General features: G+C 41.7%; 5 protein-coding genes across 7 annotated transcripts; 3 read left to right on the forward strand and 2 right to left on the reverse strand.

Annotated features, from left to right (window-relative positions):
- Positions 1-7,948: 7,948 nt before the first annotated feature.
- LOC310808895 (lysophosphatidic acid receptor 6) lies at positions 7,949-8,899 on the forward strand (the record flags this gene model as incomplete). The annotated part of the gene is made up of 1 exon (XM_083675994.1): positions 7,949-8,899. One exon carries the CDS (start codon positions 7,949-7,951, stop codon positions 8,888-8,890), a length of 942 nt encoding a protein of 313 aa, XP_083532120.1. The 3' UTR covers positions 8,891-8,899.
- Positions 8,900-8,984: 85 nt separating this feature from the next.
- On the reverse strand, positions 8,985-14,983 carry ints11 (integrator complex subunit 11). Its single transcript, XM_083675596.1, has 17 exons — positions 14,782-14,983; positions 14,512-14,609; positions 14,238-14,311; positions 13,847-14,075; positions 13,570-13,668; positions 13,446-13,480; positions 13,193-13,331; positions 13,032-13,096; positions 12,587-12,776; positions 12,299-12,382; positions 12,105-12,191; positions 11,693-11,855; positions 11,253-11,363; positions 11,046-11,107; positions 10,517-10,659; positions 10,238-10,364; positions 8,985-9,768 (listed from the first exon to the last, which is right to left on the reverse strand). Exons 1-17 carry the CDS (start codon positions 14,807-14,809, stop codon positions 9,706-9,708), a joined length of 1,797 nt encoding a protein of 598 aa, XP_083531722.1. The 5' UTR covers positions 14,810-14,983; the 3' UTR covers positions 8,985-9,705.
- A 205-nt stretch (positions 14,984-15,188) lies between these two features.
- On the forward strand, positions 15,189-16,976 carry cptp (ceramide-1-phosphate transfer protein). Its single transcript, XM_083674847.1, has 2 exons — positions 15,189-15,536; positions 15,873-16,976. The coding sequence occupies exons 1-2, from the start codon at positions 15,403-15,405 to the stop codon at positions 16,393-16,395; spliced, it is 657 nt and encodes a 218-aa protein (XP_083530973.1). The 5' UTR covers positions 15,189-15,402; the 3' UTR covers positions 16,396-16,976.
- A 1,018-nt stretch (positions 16,977-17,994) lies between these two features.
- ubxn10 (UBX domain protein 10) lies at positions 17,995-18,789 on the forward strand (the record flags this gene model as incomplete). The annotated part of the gene is made up of 1 exon (XM_083675995.1): positions 17,995-18,789. One exon carries the CDS (start codon positions 17,995-17,997, stop codon positions 18,787-18,789), a length of 795 nt encoding a protein of 264 aa, XP_083532121.1.
- Positions 18,790-19,206: 417 nt separating this feature from the next.
- Positions 19,207-24,458, reverse strand: ddx19a (DEAD-box helicase 19a). 3 transcript variants are annotated; one of them, XM_083674642.1, is made up of 12 exons: positions 24,370-24,458; positions 23,884-23,941; positions 23,680-23,745; positions 23,443-23,578; positions 23,153-23,245; positions 22,669-22,771; positions 22,304-22,418; positions 21,723-21,900; positions 21,213-21,450; positions 20,899-21,061; positions 20,556-20,747; positions 19,207-20,452 (listed from the first exon to the last, which is right to left on the reverse strand). In XM_083674642.1, exons 1-12 carry the CDS (start codon positions 24,424-24,426, stop codon positions 20,391-20,393), a joined length of 1,461 nt encoding a protein of 486 aa, XP_083530768.1. In that variant the 5' UTR covers positions 24,427-24,458; the 3' UTR covers positions 19,207-20,390. The 3 variants fall into 3 exon arrangements, with proteins under 3 accessions (XP_083530768.1, XP_083530767.1, XP_083530769.1); XM_083674641.1 differs by having other exon boundaries at positions 22,669-22,795; XM_083674643.1 differs by lacking the exons at positions 23,443-23,578; positions 23,680-23,745; positions 23,884-23,941; positions 24,370-24,458 and having other exon boundaries at positions 22,669-22,795; positions 23,153-23,298.
- Positions 24,459-25,193: the final 735 nt, after the last annotated feature.

The raw sequence follows: 25,193 nt of genomic DNA on the forward strand, positions 1-25,193 counted from the left end.
GTAAGGGACTATCGTAAAACGTTCATTCATAATTAAAAAAACAAAAAAAACACCGCTCCAAACGCAAATGAAATACGCACGCGTAATGGAGGCGAACAGCAGTTTATAACATCATTTTGCGCATGAAATGTCAGCAATATCAATGTGACTGCATCACACATTTGACTTACTTTATACTATATCAAACAATCATGATTGGTGGTGGTCTGAATCCAGTTCACACCAACACTACACCATGCCTGCACTATACACGCCATCAGCTCTTGCCCATTGCCATTAGCTCATTCACAACAAAATATGGCCATACTGTTAGAATAAGCTGTGCAGTGAATGATACGTAGTCTAATAAATAACTCATGAATCAATTGACTTCACATGCTGTAGACCTATCTTTATTTGTGTCATCTCTGAGCTCACAACTGATGCATAAACACAAAAGATGTTGACTGATGGACAGGGAGTCAAGTAATATTACATCCTTGATATATAAGACTGCTTCATGTACTATTTGTCCTGTTTATAGTTCACATTATGCACTTTGTATCTGTTTTTTTTGTCTTAGTGAACATTGGCTTCTTCTGACAGCTGGCAGTGTTGAATAAAGCACAACCGAATTCCTTTTTTCCCTCGAGTGAGATACCGAGGCTACAGATTCATAGATTCTCACAGAGAAACGTGATATTAAGAGGGAATTCAGGACTGGCAGCTCCATGTGTTAACTGATGCAGTGAAAATGCAAACATCTGTGATGGCTCAGCTTCAAGAAGGAACTGGGAATTTCTCAAGCTGTCTTAGCAGACAGAAATCTCCTCTGTTAAGTTGGAATTTACCCCCTTCTCGTCTCTCATACAGGCAGTGGGGTGTTTTAGTCATCACCAGATCTGCGCTTTCACTTGGCTGTCCATGACTTTTCACATCAGCTTTACTTCAATTATTGCCACACATTAACACATTCTTAGCGATACCACAACCAGGGAACATAATGACAACATGTTGGCCATTTACCATACAGGCCATTTATCATACATACAAGGTGACCTACTATACCATACAATATCCACTTGCACTAACAACATCGAAGAAAAATAATTAACAGGTGAATTAATTATCTAAGATGATGATTAACTACTGTTACCTTCCTGCAGTTCAATGAAAATTCTAAGATTAGAGTATTTCATGTGCTTCCATTTTCCCCTTAAGGCCGAAAATAGAGGATATTATTAATTCACAGGAAATGGGAAAGCCGGGGGGAGAGAGTGCCTGGGATTTCACTGCAGGCCTTTATATAGAACGCCATTGTTCCTTCTTATCCCTGGTCTCAAAGGCTGTGGCCGTAAATAGGGATGATCTCACCACCTCTCAGCTGAGGGTGAGATGTCTTGACTGCATTGCTTACTGGTCAACAAACTGCTTCCCCAGTTTTGGCATAGAAACATGGCAACATATGAAGTCACCTTTTGTTTCATTTTGTGTGGGCTTTTTGGCACTGGGTTGTAATGTTTATATTATGGTAGGTAGATCAAACTATAGAATAAGAACAGTTCAATTGATGCTTTTCCACATCACTGTCAGCTCAGCACCATAATTTTGGTATGATTAAATGTGAGTCTTGTGCCCCATTGTGCGATATGCAAGGATTACTTGACATATTTTAATATGTGTAAAAGGAAAAAAAATAGAGGACAGGAATTATTACTGTGTTACGATTACTGCCATTGACCCATAAGCCTATAATACAGCAGTGGAGGTTGGTAGAGGCAGAGATCTGAGGACGGGCTCATTGTAATGCATGGAATGGAATAAGGAATGGCATCTACCACACATGTTTCATATCATTCCTCATTCCATTCCATGCATTACAATGAGCCCATCCTCCGATGTCTACCTCCACCAGCCCCCCAGCATTACAGTGAGTGGAAACTGCCACCTGTCTAGGCAGAAAGCTTCCTCTGCTGGAGTAGGAGTTCTTTAGTTTGTTAGATTCTCTCACTGTAGCCTCCCTCCTACTCCCCACGGATCTGTTACATAAATGTCCTCCTTCGCTTTAGGTGCTAAAATTAGACCTGCTAAAAATCAAGACCGAAATTTCTTCAGTCTTCCCGCCTCTTCGCCTCATCCCTCGATCCTTCCTCCAAGATCAAAGCTTTTCCTGCTCCTTCCAGAGAGCTGTTGAGTCAGCAGCAGGCTGATGAACACTAGCAGAGAGACTTGGAAGAAAACTTCTCACATGAGGCTATACAGAGAGAGGGAGAAAGCAGCATGAAAGGAATATGATTCTTTGTGTCCAAATGTCTACTGGCTGCAACCCAGCAATAGATTCAATATAGTATTATAGGAGGTGTGCAGCTTGAGAATCCTTGTTTTCAAATAGCTTGATACAGCATTCATTGTGCCAGGTAACTGAGCAGAATATTTATAGTTTGCTCAAATTCTGCAAACGATGAGTGTTATAGCAGACAGTTTATTATTATCAATATTGTCCAAAGGTATGAGTAGACCTGTGCTTATGTTGTTATGTTACAGTAGGTCATTCCATCAGTCTCTGGGAAGGTGACCTACTTTTACTCCCACTATCCTAGTCGCTATACCCCATTCTCCCTCTTTTGGTCTGCTGGAGCAAGCTTGGAGTCGCGCCACTGAGCATACAGCTTGTAACATTATCCCTTTTGACTGCAGGTGCAAGGCTTGAGGAACAACCACTGAAGTGATGCAGTAGGCATATTTATGAAAGTTTTATATTCATGAAAGTTTTATATTATGCATGCGAGTGTGTTGCCGCTATGTGCATACTCCAACATCTTTCTTTCAATGATTTAAGATTCTTTAACGTTACATTCTTTATACCTTACCATACTGGTGGTGTGACAGAGTAAAAGTGGATGAGATGATGATTTGATCATTGTGACTACATTACCCTCTCACCGTTCTTTGGAGCCATAGACAACGTCTAGTCTCACACTAAATTAAATTCTAGATTAATCTGGGTTCCCAGATTAGACAACCAATGATTCTACTGAAGGAATGTGCTTTCCTCTCTGAGAGGGTTTGTTGGTGTTCTTACCATAAGGAATCTCTCATGATGATAGTTATATATATTTTTTTTTATCAACAACACAAGTTGTAGCTTCCCAGGCGGCCAATAGTATATACTAGGTAAACACAGTGTAAAACAGAATGAGGATAATAATGAATTGAATATACGCTACTACTGATATGCCAATGGAAGGTGTTTCATGAAAATTCATTCTTATTGAAAACATAATAAATCTATGTTGAAATAATAATACATAATTAACACCCTTATGCATTCTCACTGTATGTATAGCAAATACTTACTGACACCCCATGCCCTCTTGCCCTCTGCGGGTCAAGCAGAATCCTGTTTTTTGACCTACATTATGATTCATTTGGAAGTATGAAATCTACCAGAGGCTCCTAGTAAACATGCTAAACAGTTGGCTAGTGATGATTTATTCAATAGCCCTGTTAACGCTGCAGATTACTGAGTCTTGTAAATCTCTCAGGCCAACTGTTCTGTTCTCTCTGCAGCTGGGAGCACTGCTCCTAAGTGTGATGCATGCACCCTCTGTACTAAGAGAAAGTGCACGTCAAATCCAACACTTTCAGGGATTGAGTGGAACATTGGACTGACTGGCTGACTGTTGCTGTTGACTCCAGCTACTTTGAATTTGCTAGTCGTTTCTATTGAGTGGCATATTTTAGATGGCTCTCACATGTTGCCATGAATTGACATGCGGAATGCGTGTTTACATGATTTACTATTCACCAGTGACAAATCTCCTGCATTCCCGAAGATGATTAAGCTCACTTTAAATTGCTGTACAGTATGTCAACCTTTGAGGAAAGTATTAACCAGCAGGCTTCCATCTCTAGAGCAGTAAGAATCATTACGAGTCTCAACCTTGGCTCCATTGTGTGTTAATCGTGTTAGGTAAGCCTAATTGCTTAAGGAGCCACAGACTAACGGGCAAAGCCCTTTGACTCGGACAAGGTCTTTGTGCAGAGGAAGGCTGTTTCTAAGTCAGAACTGTAGCAGCTTGAGTAGAGACACTGTCAATGAAGTCTTCAGGCAAAACAACAGTGTCCTTCATGGAGCCAAAAATGGCTAACGTGAGTCAGGATCAGGTTCAGAATAGCTTGAGCAGTTACAAAGGAAAGTACTTTAGAGGTCCATTTTATGGTGCCAGCTGGTATCAAATATTCATAAGAGCAATCCAGAACATCAATCCCCAAGTGCAAAGACTTTGGAATGCTAGTTTTTATGACAATGGAGGGGAACAATTTAACTGTATCAAACATGAGAGAACCAAGAAAGACTTAGTAAAAGACAAATAACACTGATAGTTCTGTCCAAGGGTGCAGTATAGTATATCTACATGGTTGAAAGTCTGATTTTGTGCACCATCCTTGGGCCCCTGTCTACCTGAACAAATACAGTATCTAACTATTAAACATCATTTACGATTCACACAAGTTTTCCAGGTACATTTCAAAATGGACACGGCTCCATTGACCAGGAAGTACAGTACACTGTCCCCCTCTTTCCAAGGTATTCCTGTCCCATGTTGTGCTTGAATTGCCCTTAGAACAACAGAGAAGTATAAATATATTCAGAGAGGAAAAGAAAACAATGAAATGAACGGCACATGAATAATGGAAATGAGCTGCTCTGAGAGAGTGAGGCGCACTGAGGATGAGCTTAAACCTGATTACCCAGGAAAGTGTTAACAAACAAACACAAAACTGTTAGTGCTTTATTGTGTAGACTCAAAGCGATCTTTGTAAGCTGGTCGAGACATCCAGTTTATTAAATAATTCCAGTAATAGATGAGGTGAGACTCTGAAGATGAATGTCTGTTTTTCCGCACTTAGTTTTTTTTTTAATAAGTAGGGCTGCAGGCTTACTCAGCTGCTAGTTCATCTCCACCCACTAAATTCCAACACACACACACACACACACACACACACACACACACACACACACACACACACACACACACACAAGATGTAGAGATCAATCAAGAGTGGTCTAATTATTACTTGAACCATATGAACTGAACCATAACCCCAACACCGGGGATCACAACTGGGTGATCTCAGTCAAAATATGTACAGTATGTTACATATGGAAATATGAGCTTTTGTCATATTTCCCGTCTTAGACATCTGTTTGTACTGTATGATTGTGGTAGCTGATCCAAAATGAAAAAAAGACAAATCTGTATGTAATACCATTCATGTTGCTTTTTACATTGATTAATAATGAAACCTAGAGAATAATGGTACTGTAGACTTCTTGGCTCCGGATCTGTCATTCATAGAGTCCCACGGCAGTGGTACAATGTGTTAGACACTGATAGAGGGCAACTGGCAGGCCCCTCTTGGGCATGGTAGGAGTGGAGGCTGTGAGAGACTGGGAGACTGAGAGACTGGTGAGCAGCGTTGCTAGGCAATGGCTCAGTGGAGAGGGAGGAGGGGGGGGGGGGACTTCTTCCTCTTGCCATCAGCTTACGTGATGCTGTGAGTGTGAGTTCCCAGTCACTCACCACCAGGCCCTGTTTGGCCAGGTACAGTACAGTACATCTGGCCCATGATGGCTGCCAGTGTCCACCCTGTGCTGGATTCTTCCTGGTGGTCATGCTGGGGATTTCCCATCTGTTCTGATGAGCAGGTCCTACACTGTGTAACCCGTTCAGTAACAAGGGTCCAGTTGACTTCATTCTGCAGTAGCCACTGTTGTTAGGTATGGAACAAAGATACCAGATATACACGCTTTGTTTTGGCCTCCCCGTCTTTATTTTTCTTTATTCTGAAACAACACAACATAGGCAGTGTCTGAGAATTCTGTTGGAACAACATTGTCAAATCGCGATAAATGAATCAAGCTATCAAAGAGAATACAAGATAAAAGTCTGTTGGTAAATTATATCATGATAATGCTATATGCATGATGGTGGTGTGAACAACCAAGTCACGCTCCCAGTTTGTAGTGATGGAGATGCACTCACATTTCAGCTTGATTCAATGATACTCCCCGAAAGCAAAGGTATAGAGTGTCAAAGCATGCTCAATGCTTTGGTGTTAAACCATGTATGCCTAAACACAATGCCTCCAAGCTTGCATGTGTGTTCTCACAAAAGACAAGTCACTTGAACTTAAACTGTGAAATACTAGACTCAAACTAATTGAACCTACATTACTGCAGTAGCATCCAAACATGCAGTTTTTTTCCTCCTTGTTGAATAATGAATTTGTGCCATAAAGTTTTCCAAAAGACAGACATACAATCATTATTTCAATATCAGCATCATTTTATTGAAATGGTTGAATGTTTGAATAACAGATAGAAATGTGTACATCAACACAGACATTAAAGCTCTCCAAACACATTTGGGATAACAAAATATACAATCTGGACACGGATAGTAATGGGGTGTAATGACAAATAATTGTTCATGCATCCATCCAGCTCACAGTCATCTGCTGCATCACTGTATTTACAAGAGACGGGCTAGGAGGAGGATTCATGCCCTGCCACAGTTAGGAATTCCATTGTCTGTAATGTGCAATGCTCACACTGACTGGAGGCTTATACTGAGACATGAGGAACAGTGGCTTATTACTCTGCTACAAAATAAAAAGGAGACTCTGAGACATTCAGAAAAGATACCAATCATGTGTTTGGTGTGTGCTTGGCTCCCCCTAGTGTTCAAGAAGAAACCCAGAACAGCAACACCATGATCACATACACCAAAAAAGTGTTTCGGCCTAATCATGGATTTATCATATTTAATGCACCCTCTAAGATTATTATTATTTTTTTGGCGATTAAACTTAAATGTTTATCATTGATAATGTTTTGCTCATCAACATGAAGCATTTCTCATGCACAAGTCTCTTCTGGGATCATAACAGTTACAAGAGGACAACACATGAATCAACGAAAGCAGTTTTGAACTTATAATCTTTATTCATCCAAATTATTTTCTACCAACTGTTGGCAAACTGAACCGGTTGGGAATCAACACATGGCTAGCCTCGGCGTGTTGACAATTAAGATGGACATCCATCTTGTATATATTGTACCTACAGGCAACAAACAAACCAGACAACCACGTTCCTCATTTAACACCTAACAGGAAGTCTCTCAACAACCACAATGATAAGTGCACATCACATAATGTAGGCTCTGAATGTTTCCTGTGTAGTCCTACTCTTTACAACCCCCACCCACATACTCTATACTGTACATACAGATGCAGATACAAAAACAGAAGTCACATCAGAATTATATTTTCCGACAGGGTGAGAACAGACCCATGAAGAAGGTGCGTGGGAAAAACACATTTCCATTTGACTTGAGTGTTATTTGCAAGCATTTTCACTTCTGTTCTTTAGAGGTTCCAGCAACAGAATCCTTCAGAAAGTTTGTAAGTACTTCTACTGTCGTTCTTTCATGTTTTTTAAAAATACTTTCACGTAGAGTTTATCTTTTGGTCTTAGTTTCGAAGTGTAACTTGTAGTTACACAAACTTATTTTGTTCTTTAGGAGTGTTCATAACTGGAAAAATATCTTGTTATTACGAGTGTCACCACTGATGACAGTGTAGACCTAGGTCCTATGGGTATATATCCAAAACATATTATCTGAATTAAAATAGCAAATCCCTACAAATAACCTCTTCTATAAACTTGCCATTGGACACAAGCATGTCCAGATGTGTGTTTGTGATGATGAATAGTATTTTATGTGATTACACAATAAAGTAGAGAATAGGATATGTATAGTACATTACATTATATACGTTGAATTTGATAAACGGAGCTGTAAATGGTTCTGACTGTGAATGCTTTGTTTTATCCTAGGTTTCATCAGCAGCAAAAGAAATCAGTCTACAAACCTGATACAATGAATAACACTGATAACATGAACTGCAGTACACCATGGGGCAACTATGAGTACTACCTCTTCCCAGCAGTGTACAGCCTGGTGTTGGTACTGGGTCTGCCAGGAAATGTGGGAGCTCTCTATGTGTTCATCTTCAAGATCACACCACGCACCTCTTCCAGCGTGTACGTCATCAACCTTGCTCTGGCTGACACTGCCATCCTCTGCACCTTGCCTTTCCGTATCCACTATCACCTGCACCTAAAAGACTGGGTGTTTGGAGACGTGGCTTGCCGCATCACAGGGTGCTTGTTCCATGCCAACGTCTACATCAGTGTCACCTTCATGTCCTGCATATGTGTGGACCGTTACATAGCCACCGTTTATCCACACACCTACCTGAGGCTACGCAACACCAGCTACACTGTCCTGGTAAGCGTGGCAGTGTGGGTGGTCACAGGAGTGGCTGTGCTGGTCTTCAACCTCGGGGGACCTCTAGAGATCCAAAACGGCCCCCGCCGTAACTGCTTTGAAAACTTCACACCCAAAGAGTGGAGCAGGCGTGTGGCACCATACAGTCTACTCACCCTGATCTTTGGCGCTCTGCTGCCCTCTGTGATCATACTAGTGTGTTACCCGCTGGTGGCACGGCGCATCAGCAGGATCCGGACCAACACTGCCCGGGTGGCTCTGAGGGTCATCTACACCATCCTGGCCATCACCCTTCTCTGCTTCTTGCCCTACCATGTGGTCCACTTCCTGCACCTGCTCCAACGCCTGGAACTCATCAGCCACTGCCCCAGTGCCAATGCCATCTACAACCTCCGGCGAGTGACCCTGGCCTTCGTGAGCGTGAACTGCTGCCTGGACCCACTGCTCTACTACTTCACCACCACTCACTGCAAGTGGAACCTTCTCTCCAGGTTCAGGGGGCGGTGGGCTCTGAGGAACAGGGCGATCTACACCATCACAGGGAAATAGAACAGGGATTGGTCGACGCCATTACAGGCATAGAGGAAAGGAGAGGGATCTACATCTGGGAACTAGGACGGAGGGGGGGTTCTACACCATCACAGTGAGCTTGGAGGGGAATAGGGTCTACACTTATGATCTAGGATGGGGAGAGGGGTCTATACAATTACTGCAAGCTAAGATGGGGAGAGGAGTCTATATCATCGGAGTGATGTAGGGACTGTGGGACTGTAAACCATTTAGATAATCTTTCTTCTGTTTACTGTATCTTGTACTGTATATCTCACAACAGATATGCGTTGTTCAGTCACAGCTTTTCACTGTCTTGGTGGAACGAGCTTCCCACTGCTGTCAGGACTGTCCCTCCTAAAGACCTCTTCACCCCTCTGTACAGTTCCTCTACTGTTAATAATAAAACTTACTTTAGACAAATGTACTTGTTGTAAGTCGCTTTGGATAAAAGCGTCTGCTAAATGGCAAAAATGTAAATGTAGACAGACAACTAAGGAAAAATTCTGTGCAGAATTAGATTTATTGCAATTTGTAACACTCATTTCTTCATATTGTAAAAACAACTGTCAACATTGTATATACATGTATACTGTACATACATTGCAACAAATCTAAATAAAGCATTTATGTATTTTACTTACACAGCTTTCTTTTTTTATGTTCATCACTTTACAAAATCACATAATGGCTGAACAAGAGTAATACCAAATCCTAAAATCTTTACTTTTGTCTTATTTATAAAAAATGATGTATTTAAACCAGCTTTATACACAAACTACACTTTACAGAAGATTAAACTGAACATAGGGCTCTCACAATCCTGCTGGAAGTCCTTTCTTTAGCAGAGTGGACAGGAAGCTCCCCAGTTCTTCATCCTACAAAATAAAATCACAAGAGGTTGAAATCATTCATATTGAAATAAACTGCATTTGTAGTCTGCTGCTCTACCATGAAATATACTAACCTAGAGAAACTTGAACAAAGTCAACTTGTGGTTGCTACAAGTACCGCTATAGCTAATTGTTTTAGATCAATGCCCCTAAGTGATCTCACGAATTTAAAATTGAAAGTTAGGAGATGTACAAATGATTTGAGTTCAAGCTTGGTCCTTTATTGGTTGTTAAGATTGCCATTAATGAAAGGAATCATGACATTAAGAGCAATCTTATTAATAGTTTAGAACAAATGAGTCACACACCCGGTGACGCATGCAGCGTACACACCACAGGCTCCTCCGTGGTGGGCTGCTCACTCCCCAGATAGTGACCACAAGTGCGACTCTCTCCTCCAGAGCGTAAAAGTGACATTGTTTAAAAGACCACGTTCCCCTCCCCTGTGGCTTACCTGATAGCTCCATGAGAGCAGCAAAACCTTGGTGTTGGGGTCTTCAGCTGAGGACACCTTGATGACAATAGACTCCACCATGACTGTACCGTCTGGGAGGTGCTGGAGGGTGTAACCTTTCAACACCCTGCATAACACAATACAGAGATTAGGGAAAGAAGTCATATCATCATATCACAGCGAGGGCCCAGAGTTTATCCTGACTGTGTGACCCCTTTTATAAGGTTTACACAGTACTCTACAGTAATAATACTGAGGTGTGTTAGTGGGTCTTCTTACCCCTTGAGGTGTGTGTAGATCCTGTGGAGTGTGTCTGTGTCGCTGTGAGGGTCCTGGAGCTGCACGCGGCAGGTGAAGCGGAGCTGGTGTTCGTTCAGGCCCAGCTCAATGAGGGCCTGTTCTGGAGGCACCAGGCGGAGACTCTGCATTCAGGGAGAGAGGGAGCGGGAAACACAGAGCAAAACTAGTTGTTATTTATTCATCTGTTTTACCTAGCTATGAGGACGAGGCCCCATTGTCTCACTACAGCTGTCGTTCTTTTTTTACATTTACATTTATGGCATTTAGCAGACGTCTTTATCCAAAGCGATTTACAACAATATATTCATTCTAACGAGACACGGATGGCCATAAAGTATCAGTATGGACAGAGTTCCGCTATCCGTGATAAGACAATGGGTGAGGCCCAGGCTCTTTTACAAGGAAGTCCTGGCAAAGTGGCAACAGCTCAATATACTGTATGTTATATTAAAACATAAGATAAAAACCAATGATGAATGGATGTCAGTTGGTGCAGTGCAAAACCTACATTTTCTTTCATGATCAGGGTCCCATGCATGGTGCGGGGCCTCTTGGGGTCAGGCAACGTTCCTGTGAAGCGTCCCAAAAAAATGGATATAACACATATTAACAGAGAGAGAGCGGGCAAGAAATGGAGAGCGCGCAAGAGAGAGATGGATTGAAATTTCAGAGAGATGGACTGAAATTTTGCCACTGAATTACCAGTGCCACCTACCTCCTAGGGCCATCTCCCTCTTGAGCAGGTTGAGTGAAATATCTACTGGGACACAGGGGTTGGTGGTCACTGTGGCCGTCTCGCCGTTAGCTGGCATGAAGCAGTTGATACCTGTTAAATCACAGACACGGATATAGAGATGAGGAATACCAGCGTATATCAGGGCTCCTGACAAACATATGAACTTGAAAAACTATGTACTCTTTGTACACTGTGTGTATTGTGTGAACTTCAATGCATGTCTTCTCGTGAATGTTCTCTGTATGTGTGTTTGTCACCAGGAGAAATTCCTAGAATAGCATAACCACTGTTGCATGGCAATAAAGTTCTGGTTCTGATAGTCTGCTTTGTTCTGTCTGTAGCACCATGAATTTGACCTGAAAACATATTGTGGTATACTAGAGTACAGTACAGTACAAGGACACCGTGATTGCACTCACTGAACTCCTGTTCGATCTTGTCCTTGAGGAACTCCATCTTCTTAGCCTCCCCGTGCACCAGCAGCATGTTGCGGGGCTCTGCCATACGGATCAGCTGCATGATGCCTTTGGCATCTGCGTGAGCGCTGAAGGACATGTACTCCACCTGCAGTTTCACCTCCACCTGCAGGGGGCCACAAAGGGTAGGTCATGAGGCAAACCTCGACAAACTCATATCATACCATTTCATACTTACTTCTTTAAATTTACTTTAGACCTTGGTAAAGGGTTAGGGTCATAATGTTATAGTTGATTATATTGTGTAAATTGTTGTATGTAATTGTTTTGCAATTTTAAATGTTTGAAAAAACAAAGCCAATATCAGTGGATTCAGAGCAGATAGAATGTACAATTCAATCTCTGTTGGTATTACCGTTCTTCCCTCCATCTCCAGTTTCTTCTGTCCATTCAGAATTTTATGTCCAATCGTGCCTTGCACACAATACCCAGGCATGATTAACTAGGAAAAAACAGTTTGGCATTACTACATGTTTACTCAACTTAGCAGACACATTGAAAATGTACTTGACAACTGAATTTATACAATGAATTCTAAAAGGTACTCACCATATTCTTCTCATTATGGGCCCACTTCTTGAAGATTTGTAGAGACTGACCAGCATGCAGCATCCCTGGGGTAGCAAACACCACCTGAGAGGACAAACTATTTAGTTCAGAGTTCCTACAAGAATTGTCAACTTTTAAACAACAGGTCTATGCAGAATGTACTGAATATCAAAGGCGTAATAAAAAACATTATCTATAATGGATAAAGCATTGAACTGGTCTTAAACAAAAGCACATATCAATGTGTAAACAATGTCAAAAAGTATGATGATGATGATGATTATGCACCATTGGTCCAGGATTGTCTGCGTAGGAGCGATCGAAGGCCTTGATGTGCTTGAACTCAAACATGTTCCTCTGTACAAAGGTTTTGCGAATCTTTTGATTGGTCCAGGTGATGAACAGTTTGTAGTAGTGGTTGGCTTTCTCTGTGAGCCCAGTCGAGAAGTAGATGGGTGCCTTTAGGTTCATTCTCTCCCTGTGGAATGAAAAGGGAGATATTGTAAGTATGCCGTCATTCTGTGATCTGAACAGCAAGCTTGACAATACCTGTCGAGCTTAAGGCCCAGGACACTGGCCCAAGAGGCTAGCTGTATTCTTCCCAATCAAACAGAAAATGGAATTCTATGTCACGTGACATTATTCAAGCTACTAGCAGAGTGAATAATTTCTCCCCATTATTGATTCCCTCTAAGAAAGAGGGTACAACAAAAGGGACCAATCAAAACCTTACCAGAATGTTTCCAATAGGATACACAGCTCCTGAGCTCTTCCCAGGGCAAAGACAGGAATGAGAACCTGAGAAAAGTACATTTCCTCAGATCAGCATATAGAGAAAGGAGATGAGAAACATCTGAACACCGGATGGACATATTTCCGTTTGTTTCTCCTCACCTTTCCTCCTCTCTCCACCGTCTCGTGCACTTTCTTCAGGAAGTCTCTCTCCCTGCATCTCTTGGAGTCGCGGATGGTGGTGGCGTAGGTCGACTCTGATATGAGGATGTCTGGGCGACACTTATCAATCCATGCAGCTCTATTAACAAAACAGAGCATACATTACGTAAGATACATAGGCTTTGGTCTGAAAATTAGAATGGAGTTTCAAATGGATACACAAGACACCCTACAACAAATGAATAACACTTACCCTAAATGTCTGTCAGGTGTCATGTTGTAATCACCCTACCGATGACAGAAATCAGAAATGATTCAAAGGCAATCACAATCACGTTCACTTCATCAATAATAAGCCCAGGTTTCGTAATACTCACAGTGTAGACCACAGACTCGGATCCTACTTTGATCTGTACCATCGCAGCCCCAAGAACGTGACCTGCATAGTAAGCCTTGATCTCCAGCTCATCGTCCACCTAATGACATAATCAACAGAAGAACATATAGCATTATTATTAATTATCCACCACAAGTAACTTCTTTGCCACTACAATGATAGTGATGCAGCAGGTGTTAGAAATACTGTATATCACTGAACAATATTTCCTGTACTTTTAACGTCAGGTCAAATCAAAGGCATTTTCAGTTCCGCACCTGGACAGTTTGGTGGAGGTTCAAAGGCACTACTTTCTTCATACAGTCCTTGATCATCTGAGATGTGAAGAAGTTGGTCTCTCCCTTTTTGTCCACCGTGATCTTCCTGAAGTCTTCCAGGAGAATGGGGCAGATGGCCTTGGTGGGGTGGGTCATGTAGATGGGCCCGTCATAGCCCACCATCTCACTCATGTACGGCAGAGCGCCACAGTGGTCCAGATGGAAGTGGCTGGGATATAGGAAATCCAGGAAAGTTGGTGTGATTAGTCAAAATGAAAAGCTACTTTTCTAAGATGAATGAATTCAACCAGGTGAGGTTGTTCCCATGCAGAGGAGTAGGCTCAAGTGTCATGGAAAGATAGCTCATACCAGACTACAAAGCTGAACAAACCTGATGATCACACAGTCCAAGAATTCAGTCAGGCGTCCGTTTTGGGTTATGTAGGAGAAGTCTGGAAAACGTCTCTGGAAAAACAGTTGTCAGTAAGGAATGAAAAATACTTGAACAGCAACATTTCAGTTTCGGCACAGATTAGAATAGGAAACATGCTGTTGCAATGAAAAAGTATTCCAGCAAAGGTCCTGACTAACATTTTGCTGCTGGCATACTAAGATTATAGGTTGACGCATGAACAATACAGTTGTGCAATGAAGTAAAGTCTTACATCATCATTGAATCCCATGTGCATCCCACAGTCAAGCATAATGTTCTTGCCTCCAATGGAGACAAGGATGCAGCTACGACCAACATCTTGTCCAGCACCTGAGAGAGGACAGAATGGGTACGAATGAATATCTCATCCCTTGATCCCGTGATTTCACAACAATATCATGCTTGTGGCTGTTGTTTACCCTTGGTTATGCACAACCAATAACAGCAGCTAGCTAGCTAAAGTACAGAGTGCAGTAAATCCTGCCTAATATGAGCGACTTACCCAGCGGTGTCACTTTTATCTCAGGCATCCTGAGTCTTCAATATTTTTGAAAATACTCACTACTGCGCCACACGGCAGTTCAACTAGCTTTGTAGTGAGCTAGCATGAAAAGTGTGGAGTCAGCTAGACAACAACTAGCGGCCAAGTTAATTCTGAACAAAAGTGTCTCTACTACCACTTTGTGTTTGTTTGTTATTATTTAGCTGGATGATCGCAAAATAGCATGTGTTTGCTAAAAGCTAGCTCTGTTCTTCTTCTTTTTGGTATAGTTATCTCGGTGTGTGCACGGTGCATAGTCGCCCCCTAGCGACCAACCAAAGCATTGCTTCTTTATTGTGGCTGTGCTGACAGTGCTGGCTGGCGCTTCACTTCACGACCGTAATATCTGCACACTTGGCTGCGCAGAGCGCACGATCCCGGGCGGAAATATTATCAAGAACATACTCTGGGAACATTTTAAGTGGATCCGAGAGGTTGCAATGCCTTTTTGAACTGCGATGATTACTTAACTATCGTGATTATTGGTTGAATCGATATAATATTGTGATTATGGAGACCTCCGTTTAGCAAGTCCGTTAAGTGTATTTATTAATTGATTGTTCCACACACTTCCGGGTAGATATGGCAGATTCTATAGCGTTAGAGGAGCAGAAATTCAGTTTACAAGAGGTTCTTGACACTTTTAAATCATGCCTCTCAGAAAATAAAGAAGTATTCCTTGAACATTATGTCGCTGGATGGCGTGGTCTTATAAGGTAAGTCATTTAGCTAAATGCTGCTTAGTAGTATATGCTCAGGTGCACTTGTCAAATCCTTTTCGCATCATGTCGGCCTTCAATGGACAATGCTGACAGTGTTGACATCTCTTTGAATCTATGCGTATCTTGCTAGACCTACAACAACTGTCTTTACTACACTTTCAGCATTCATTTAGTTGTTGTGATTGTCTCATTTAGTGCTGGAACATCTTAGAAAATGTCCAATTTGTGAATGTTATCGCCATACTGTATGGTAGTGAACCAATACACAGTTCTTGAAAGACCAATGATGAACTAATGGATTATAATGGGTTGATTGTTATTTATGTCCAGATTCATGAACAGCTTGGGGAGCGTCTTCACCTTCATCTCCAAGGATGCCGTCAACAAAATCCAAATCTTGGTCAACCATCTCAATGGAGAGAATGGGGAACACTATGTCACTATCCAGTCTATGGTGAAGTATGAGCTAGAGAACGAACTGGTGGACCTAACCAAGAGAGGCAGCTTCTCTGAGTCAGGCTGCCGCACTCTTCTGAGGCTTCACCGGGCCCTGCGATGGCTGGAGCTCTTCCTGGAACGTCTGCGCACCAGCACAGAGGAGAGCAAGACCTCTGCCATGTGCTCTGAGGCCTACAACGAGTCGCTGTCCCAACACCACGCCTGGATCATCCGCAAGGCCGCGGGGGTGGCCTTCTGTGCCCTCCCAGGGCGCCCTACATTCTTCGAGGTGATGAACGTAGGCACCCCAGAGCAGGTAGTGGTCATGCTAGGGGATGCCATTCCCCTCATCTCTGAGGTGTACCAGGTGACAGAGGACCTCTATTCTCAGCACAACCTGCTTAACTTGCCGTAGAGAGTATAGGGAGTACTGTACTGTATTACTGGTCCAGCCAGCGTCCTATAGGCTGACAAGCCATGCTGCTCCTGACCACATCCATTGTATAGAGGGTGTATTATTATGTATGCAGTATATATGGCATTGGGTAACTAACTATTGTTACAAACCATTGCATATGGCTTGACAGAGCCAATGAATGTTACATATCAATAATATTACTGGCACTGTTTTGTTCAGTACACATTTTTTTCATAAAATGACAACTTGTTATCGTTCTTCTTATGTTGAGTTTTCTTTGTGTATGCAGATGGGTAGTTTATATCTATTAAAAATGGTCTTGTATTATTTTTAATAGTAAACTAAAGGAAACATGATAATCTCATTGCAAACTGACTTGTACATGTACTGTACAGGTTTATAGATTGTCTATCTTACTTAAACATACAAACAAATGGTCTAATTGCGATTGTACCCTGCACATTCATTGACAAAGTTTTGTACAGTCTATAAAGATGTAGTACAATTTGCATTTCATCTGTAACATGAACAAATAGATTAAACTTTGTTGAGACCACAATATGGTGTCTTTCTTCCTTTTCTGCCATGCTGTTTCTCATTTTTTTCCATTTGCTTGTAAGTCACTAGTGCTTGTATGTGGATGGAAATTACCACTGTGGATGGAAATGAGCTGCTAAATGCAATGCCTCAAGCTTGCATTCATGTTAAATATTGCTCATGGTCTCCAACAAATACATTAGCTTCTAGTTACTTTTTAAATCTAGGTTGTAACTGTACTTTTATTTATTTATTTATATCAATAAAGAATTTCCTCTCAGGCCCATCTACTGGGACTGTGTTGAGAGAATGTGGCTCTAACAGCTAGAAATGAAGTGGATGCTGGCCGCTCCTTGCACATTGCACCAGGGGGCGCACTCTCCCTGTCTACAGGGTTGTCAAGGCAGGTTGTCAAGGGAACGCAGCTGCGTTGGTGACTGAACTTCACGGACACTGAAATACTCCCCGCTTGAATCTTGAAACTGAGATGGAAAATTGATAATTAGCCGTTTCCTCTAAATGCAAGCAAGGTATGCAAGGATGTTTCAGTTTGTTACAGTTCTTATCTTGCACGATTGGGTATTCTATTGGCAAATATGTTCAGTTTAGCTGGCTTTTAACCACGAATCAACACCAAGTGAGGATCGGGATGGCTAGCTACTGTACTAGCTAGCATGACTCCAGCCAAGGAGTGTTAATAATAACATAATAATAATAATGTTAAAAAATAATGTAGTCTTATTACATTCCTTGGCTCTAGCCAACAACTCTGCCAACAGCTGTAACTGACGTCAGCATGACTTCATGAGCATCATTGCTGGCCATTAGTGGCAACTTGACTATATAAGATGCTTTTTGGGATAAACGGTTAGGTCTTTTTGCTCAAATATAAAGTTTGATTGAAGAAGTAAGTGTGACTCACTCACCAGGTCTGAAATAATTTCACAGGTAAACCCGTTTCTATTTCTGTAAATGTTTGGTTATACCCCATCTTTAGATTCAGAGGAATGATCTGGACAACGACTAAAGACCTACGAGATTAGAGTTCAGTGGAGAAGCATGCATTTGACCAGGCCAAAATCCTCTAAACGGCATAACCGTAGTAAACCCACCCGGAGCCACACCCCACACCTGCATATGGATGACTTCCAAAATACACCGATGACCCCTATGCCTCCCCCAATGATGGGTTATGACAGGTCAGACCGCTGCCTCCGCTCCCATTCTCTTCTCAGGCAGAACAGCCAGCTGAGTGCAGACGAAGTCACAGATCTCCTACAGACTGTTCCTGCGGTACCTTCACTGTCATTGAATAAGTACAAGCCCCTCCCCTCCATTGAGAAGAAGCCATCAGAGGATGACTCCTTGAGAGGCATGGAGGAGAAGACATCCAAGCTCAGTCTATCTGACAACCTCATTGTTCAGGCTCGGCGTAAACACCGTCTCTCCTCTGTGAGTATACAAGCAGCGTCCCGTAGCATTGCTGAGATGGGCAATGTGTCTGAGGTCCACTGCAAGGTCTGCCCCAAGCCTCTAGACCCAGGTGTGATGACCACAGAGACAGAGAACCCCTCTGTGTTCCCCCCTGCCGGTCAGCCAGGTTTGCTTCTTGCCATCCGAGTCCCATGTGGGAGGAGGTTTCAGCAAGACTTCCTCCCTACAGACACCTTACTGATGGTGAGAGCCACTGCAGAGGCCAGATATGGGACACTGTATGAGTATGGTATCATTGAAACCATGGATGTCCCCCGCAGGACCTTCACAGACCTGAACTTGACTTTGGCCCAATGTGACATCTTGAACAGGTCATTACTGTGCATCTCTCAAGAGGACAGCTCAATGGACTCTGCCTAAACTCAGATGGATGACAATGGGAGTCTGACATTAAAAATTGTATTCTAAATTCTATTTTGCTCAAAAAATATGTATATTAAATGTTTATTCTTTTTACAATCTAGAAAATAACTATGTTTTCATTGTTCAAGACAAATCTGACGCAATCAACACTGGGTATGTGTGTTTTGCCTAATTAATCCTTTCAACTGTACTACCACAGTATCTCAGGGTTTAGTTGACATTTGATCACCAATATCACTGTAAGCTTCTTACTAGAATATTACTGGCTGTGGCTGGATTGTGTAAGCAGTTGCCACATACTGTACTAAAGGTTGGTATCTTTTTCTGTGGTAAATAACTTGTAAACCTGTTGTCTCTCTTAGTTTTTACTGAAACCAACAAAGGGTAAATAAAACAATACAAGAGAGGCAGACATAGTAGTCAATCTTTATTATAACAAGTACCATTAGCAAAGAACTATAAAACCAAAAAGTGCAGAAAGTATAAGTGAATAGTTTCAGGAGCTACTATTTATTTGTTTCATAGCCAATAACTCCCTTCAACTAGTTTAGTTCAAGCACAGTCCAAAATATTGCATATTCACTGAGGTACAACATAAAACAATATAGTATTTTGGTCAATAAAGCTTTTCTCAAATAATATCTCTTATTCCTAACAATTTAGGTACATTTCATACAATCTTATTTTTACTTGGTAAAAGTGTCCGACTTCTGTCAGTTGACAGAATAAGATGGTTTAATGGAAAGATTTACCTATTTTGACTCAAACCTTCATGTCAATGTCAAGCTTATTGAATGTGACTGAACATGTTTCCACTGTGTGAGTGTGAAACAACCTCCCATCAAATATGATGTTAGCAAAGCACTATCAGCGAAAACAAAAACAAAATTATAGAGCAATAGCTCTGTCTTCACAGTCTTCACACAATACAATGTTTGGATTATCATTAAACATATCCAACTATCAAGAATGTATTTAGTGTTTTGTGATCCTGAAATTCTTTGGTTAATCACTTGAGGATTGTTAGTCTAGAGACTAGATAATGGTCAATTGCCTTGTTACTTAACATAAAGCAATTCTCCAGTGTGGTTGACATTTTGCCATTTAAGTTACCCAATGTCATCTTACATATCTTTCCATTCTTATCATTCTATAAGAAAAAAGGGTTTTTAAGACAAATCAACACAGCAAACTTCCCCCGTAATTCTATCTATTGCAAAGCCCTCTTTGTTTAATTCAATGCTGTTGCCAACTACTAGTTGGCTGCTATATGTCTCTGAGGAGACTGCCAGATCTAAGCTAGTTGTGTTTAGTGCAACCACTCATTTAAAAACAGATTATACCACTTGAAAAAACAAACTAAAAGAATCCTAAAGGTATTAATTTAAGAGTATAATCTGTTTTGGCAATAACTACTACCCTGAAATCTAAAATGTTTTGCATATTCAGGCTTGGCTAATGTCTAATTTCATATAATGTTCAAACAATTAAATAAATCCTTCAAGTGACTTATGTCCAAAAGCACAAATTTGAGGTAACTTTGTCCAACTGCATAAATAGATGCATTAAACGATGAGTGTTTAAGGTTTGGAGCCTCTTCAGTTGTGATTTTTCTCGAATTGCTCAAGATCCTCAGCGTCAAGCTTCTCTATTTTCTTGTCTATGGAGAGGGAAAAGTGTAAACAGTTAGTGAGAACTCTGTCTTTAGGATGCATCAATATGTACATCTTGAGTGCTCGATCTAGACAAAGAAACAAACATACTGAAATGTTCTTCGATTCTGTTGAGAATGTTCATGCTGTGTTTGCTGTCAACCATATTGACTGCAAGCCCCCTCTTGCCAAAACGTCCTGTGCGACCAATCCGGTGAAGGTATGTCTCATTGTCAGGGTTCCTGTCTTTGTCCACAGGAAGGTCAAAGTTGATCACCATGGACACTTGCTCCACATCAATGCCTGCATTATAAACAAAACAAATGCAAAAATGAAACAAAAAATTAAAACTCTTCAAAGTTTAAGTGAATACAAAACAGTCATCTTCCTACAAAACGGAAACGGTTACACTAATATGGCTTTCAAATGTTTGCATTCTTGGCAAGGCGATTACCTCTGGCGCATACATTAGTGGTCACCAGAACTTTCTCCTTGCCCTCCCTGAAGCGTTCGATGACAGCAGCTCTCTGCTCTACTGTCATCTCCCCACTCAGGAGTGCCACTTGATGGCCCTCTTTGGACAGTGCTGATGACAGCCAACCAGCTGTTTTTCGAGTCTGAAGAGGAGGCAAAGGTCTTCTGTTTGTCACCACAGTCAAAAAGTCCACACAGATGAGACTCAATCGAGGACACTCACAGTAAAGTTGAATTGTGCATTATTCCTATCAAATAAACATAATAATGTCAAGAGATAGGATGAGGACTCACATGACAGAAGATCATAGCCTGTGCAATAGTGATGACTCCGTATATATTACAGAGTGCTGAGAACTTCTCCTCCTTATTGTTGCAGAGCATGTAGTATTGCTTGATGGTGTCCAGGGTTTCCTCCTCACGTTTCAGCTTGATGATGTTGGGGTCTGGCACAACCCTCTCAGCAAACTTCCAAACTGAGTCCTCGAATGTGGCCGAGAACAGCAGCATCTGACATTCCTTTGGCAACATTCTGCATGGGAGGGGGTGGGGGGGGTGGGGGTGGGGGGTTGGGGAGTAATATACATACTTGGACACAGGAGGACAAACAAAGCTAGAGATAGCTAAGTAGTTCAACTGTTATTGGGTTTGGGTCGCAACAGAGAAAGCTGTAAACACTCTCCTATAGTGGAAAAAGGTCAACAACAATCCAACTGCAGGTGTCTCTCATCAGAGTGAATGTGATTCATGTAAGCGAAAATGTTTAGTTTAGTTTTTATTATGTTTATTTCAAGGGGAGCTCACCTTTGGATCCGAATGCTCTGGTCCTGATGGCCCTGTGTGGCTATCATGACATCTGCCTCATCCAAGACAAAGATCTTGATCTTCTTGGGGTCGATAAACTTCAGCTTGGTGCACCAGTCCAGGACTGTGCCAGGTGTTCCGATGATTATCTGCTCCTGAATCTTGGTCCCTCGCTCCACTGCGTACAGTACGACACGGAGCCACATAATAGGCAGCTTTCAAGCATTTATAATTCTAGAATACAGCATGTTGTGAAAAATTGCATATTTGCTTCATTGGCAATAACTACTACCCTGAAATCTAAAATGCTTTGCATATTCAGGCTTGGCTAATGTCATTGGCTTGGCTAATGTCAATTTCATATTTCAAACAATTAAATAAATCCTTCAAGTGACTTATGTCCAAAAGCACAAACACACAGTGTTTTTTGGGTGAGAGAACACCTGCAATTACTAATTACAATCATTATCCAGATTTTGAATCATAGTTTCTCACAGCAACATTGGAAACCATATCCCAGAAAAAATAACAAATCAACATTTTGTATTTAATGTGAAGGAATAAAAAGCTTTGACACTTACATTTATTGCCGCGAATGGCGTATGCTAATTTGACCTCAGGATAGAATTTCCCCATCTGTTCAATGACTTTACCAGTCTGTAAAGCTAGCTCGTATGTTGGGGAAATGCAAAGACACTAAGGGGGGGCAAAAAATTATGTATTTCAGTTTGGTTCACTTAACCAGAAGCTACTGTACGTACTGTTTCCCTTTACCGTATACCCTGCAGCTCAACAACAACAATAACAACAACATCATCATCCCCCCCCCCCCCCCCCCATCATCATAAATCCCCTGTATAACAAACTCTTTCTGGACCTGTGGATTACCTATACAGAGGTCTAACAGCTAAAGTTAAGCCCCGTATGAGTGGAGATGTTCACTTACCTGAGTCCATTTCTTAGCTGGGTCAACATGGCTGAGCATGGCCAGCACGAAGGCAGCGGTTTTACCTGTGCCGGACTGTGATTGCGCAATCAGGTTCTGAGGTCTGGAACCAGAGGGAACATACACGCTGAAGAGAGAATAATTGGGGACTATCGGGTCGGCATGTGACAAAAGTAGATCATTTTACTGAATTCAGTGTGAAAGCAAACACGCCAGTGATATATGGTATATGTGAGTAGAACTAATTTGAGATTAGGCTAAACAAATGTTTGATAATTCAACTATTGCTCTACTGCTTATAAACAGTGTCAATAAATCAATCAATACCTTTATTGTCCCCAAAGAGAAATTTGTATGAGTTAATTACATTATTGACCATGTCTGACTTAGGCCTACATTTAAACACATCAATCCCAAATTGAGGCTGAACACTAACATTTGAGCTCAATAAAAATGAATAAATAATATGAATAAAGGTACTCACGGCTCTGCCAGCATCATGGGCAAGGCATTCTCCTGGATTTTAGAGGGTCTGTTGAAGCCCATGGCATACACTCCCTGAAGCAGCTGAGGTTTCCTATCTCTCACACACACACACACACACACACACACACACACGCACACACACGCACACACACACGCACGCACACACACGCACGCACACACACGCACGCACGCACGCACACATACACACATACACACACATAACAACAATATTAAGAACAACAAAAAACAACCAAGTCTAAACTGAATTGCTACCATGGGAGGACTTACAGTCTTAACTCTTCAAATGTCTTGACCGAGTAAAGAGGGGAGTTAGGATCCCTCTGAAGAACCTCTACTTGGTTGGTGGTGTTGACCAGATTGCTGCGTATCAGCTTATTCAACAACGACTGGGCTGCTCGGTCCTCTGTAAGACAAGATGAGAACCGTGACTAACCTGTCTAGGCAGCTGAATGGGCACTTGACCCATGAGGCGATAGATACTGAATAAACCCAGAGAATTTACACCTTTATCTTCGTCGTCTGCCTTGTTACCATTCTCCACTTGTCCTACTTTTGCAGTGCCTGCAGGAACTAAAACAACAAAACTGTCACCCAACACAACAAAGGCAGTGGCAGCAATGATAGTGGCAGATATTAATGCAGTGGAGTAGTTCTATTAGACCCATATTAACTATTATTAGTTCTTCATAACAACATCCCTGGTTTTACCATTTGTTTCCTTTCTTGATGCAGCATCACCTCTCTCTCTTAGACCCAAGGAGCCAAACTGAACAAAGAAAATAAACACGTTTTGTTTGAATGACAAGTATTGACAGATCTATAATCAAATCGTCCCAGAGAGTGACAGTTTGTACTCACTCATCAATCTTTTGCAACCACGTGTACTGAGGTGCCACATCTATTAATGAACTGTATCTAAATGCAAATGCGATTTGGCATGACATGCATCCATACGTCTGTAGCTAGAGCCAACAGTAGACATTAGCAAAGACCTGTTGTTGGACATCGGATCAGTCACATCATCATCAGCCCACGATGGGAGTGGTTTGACAAGTGCAGCAACGTAGCTAGCAAGGTGGCTAGCTAACTAGCAAGCTAGCAGATGAAGTTGGATGGTTTTCGCCATGCATGTCAATCGACCAGAGGAACAGCAAGCTAGAAAGTTAGAAAACGACCTACTCAAATGAAACTTACAGATTCAGTCGTAGCCTCCTGTTCATCAACTGCCAACGCCCAAGAGTCAGTAGCCATAATGTATTTTTGGTAGTGTATGTTATTCTTGTCTAACGATGGTATGTTTCACAAGTTTAATTTGGGCGTCGAAAGTGATGCAGCCGCTGACGCGCACCGGCCACTGGCACTGGACAGATAATGCTCTTACATCACTCACCGATAGAAACTCGGAAGCACACATTGAGTTCCGACCTGACCTTTTATCGGACAACTCATGATGTTGTTAACAGCAGAATTGTCTATTTTATTAACGACATATTCCAGATTATTCATAATTTGGATCAATTTGGTGAGTGGGAGGGTTTGCACAGTTTATGACAATTCAGATAGTCAACACTCTTTGTCACTTGTTGATCAATAACTCATGAATAGATGACAGCTAAGATAATGAGATAAATACGACACATGTTTTCAAACGATGGATTTTTGGATTGATATCCTGTCCCCAGCAAAATCTGGATGAAGGTGATAAGGTGTTACATGGTGGTTTATAGACCTCCACATCATAACACATTAATCATTAATGTATTAACACATACATTAATAACAAACAGTGCCTCTCTCTCTCTCTCTCTCTCTCTCTCTCTCTCTCTCTCTCTCTCTCTCTCTCTCTCTCTCTCTCACACACACACACACACACACACACACACACAGCAACATCTGTCTGTGGTCCCTATGTGAGACAGACAGAGCAGCATTATTGGCAAATTGTTAATTTAATTGTAAGACGGACGCTGAGACTCAGCCAACCAATACCCCCCACCCACACCCTCACACCAACCAAA

This window comes from Argentina silus (genome assembly GCF_951799395.1).
Source record: "Argentina silus genome assembly, chromosome: 8".
NCBI classification, from domain to species: domain Eukaryota; kingdom Metazoa; phylum Chordata; class Actinopteri; order Argentiniformes; family Argentinidae; genus Argentina; species Argentina silus.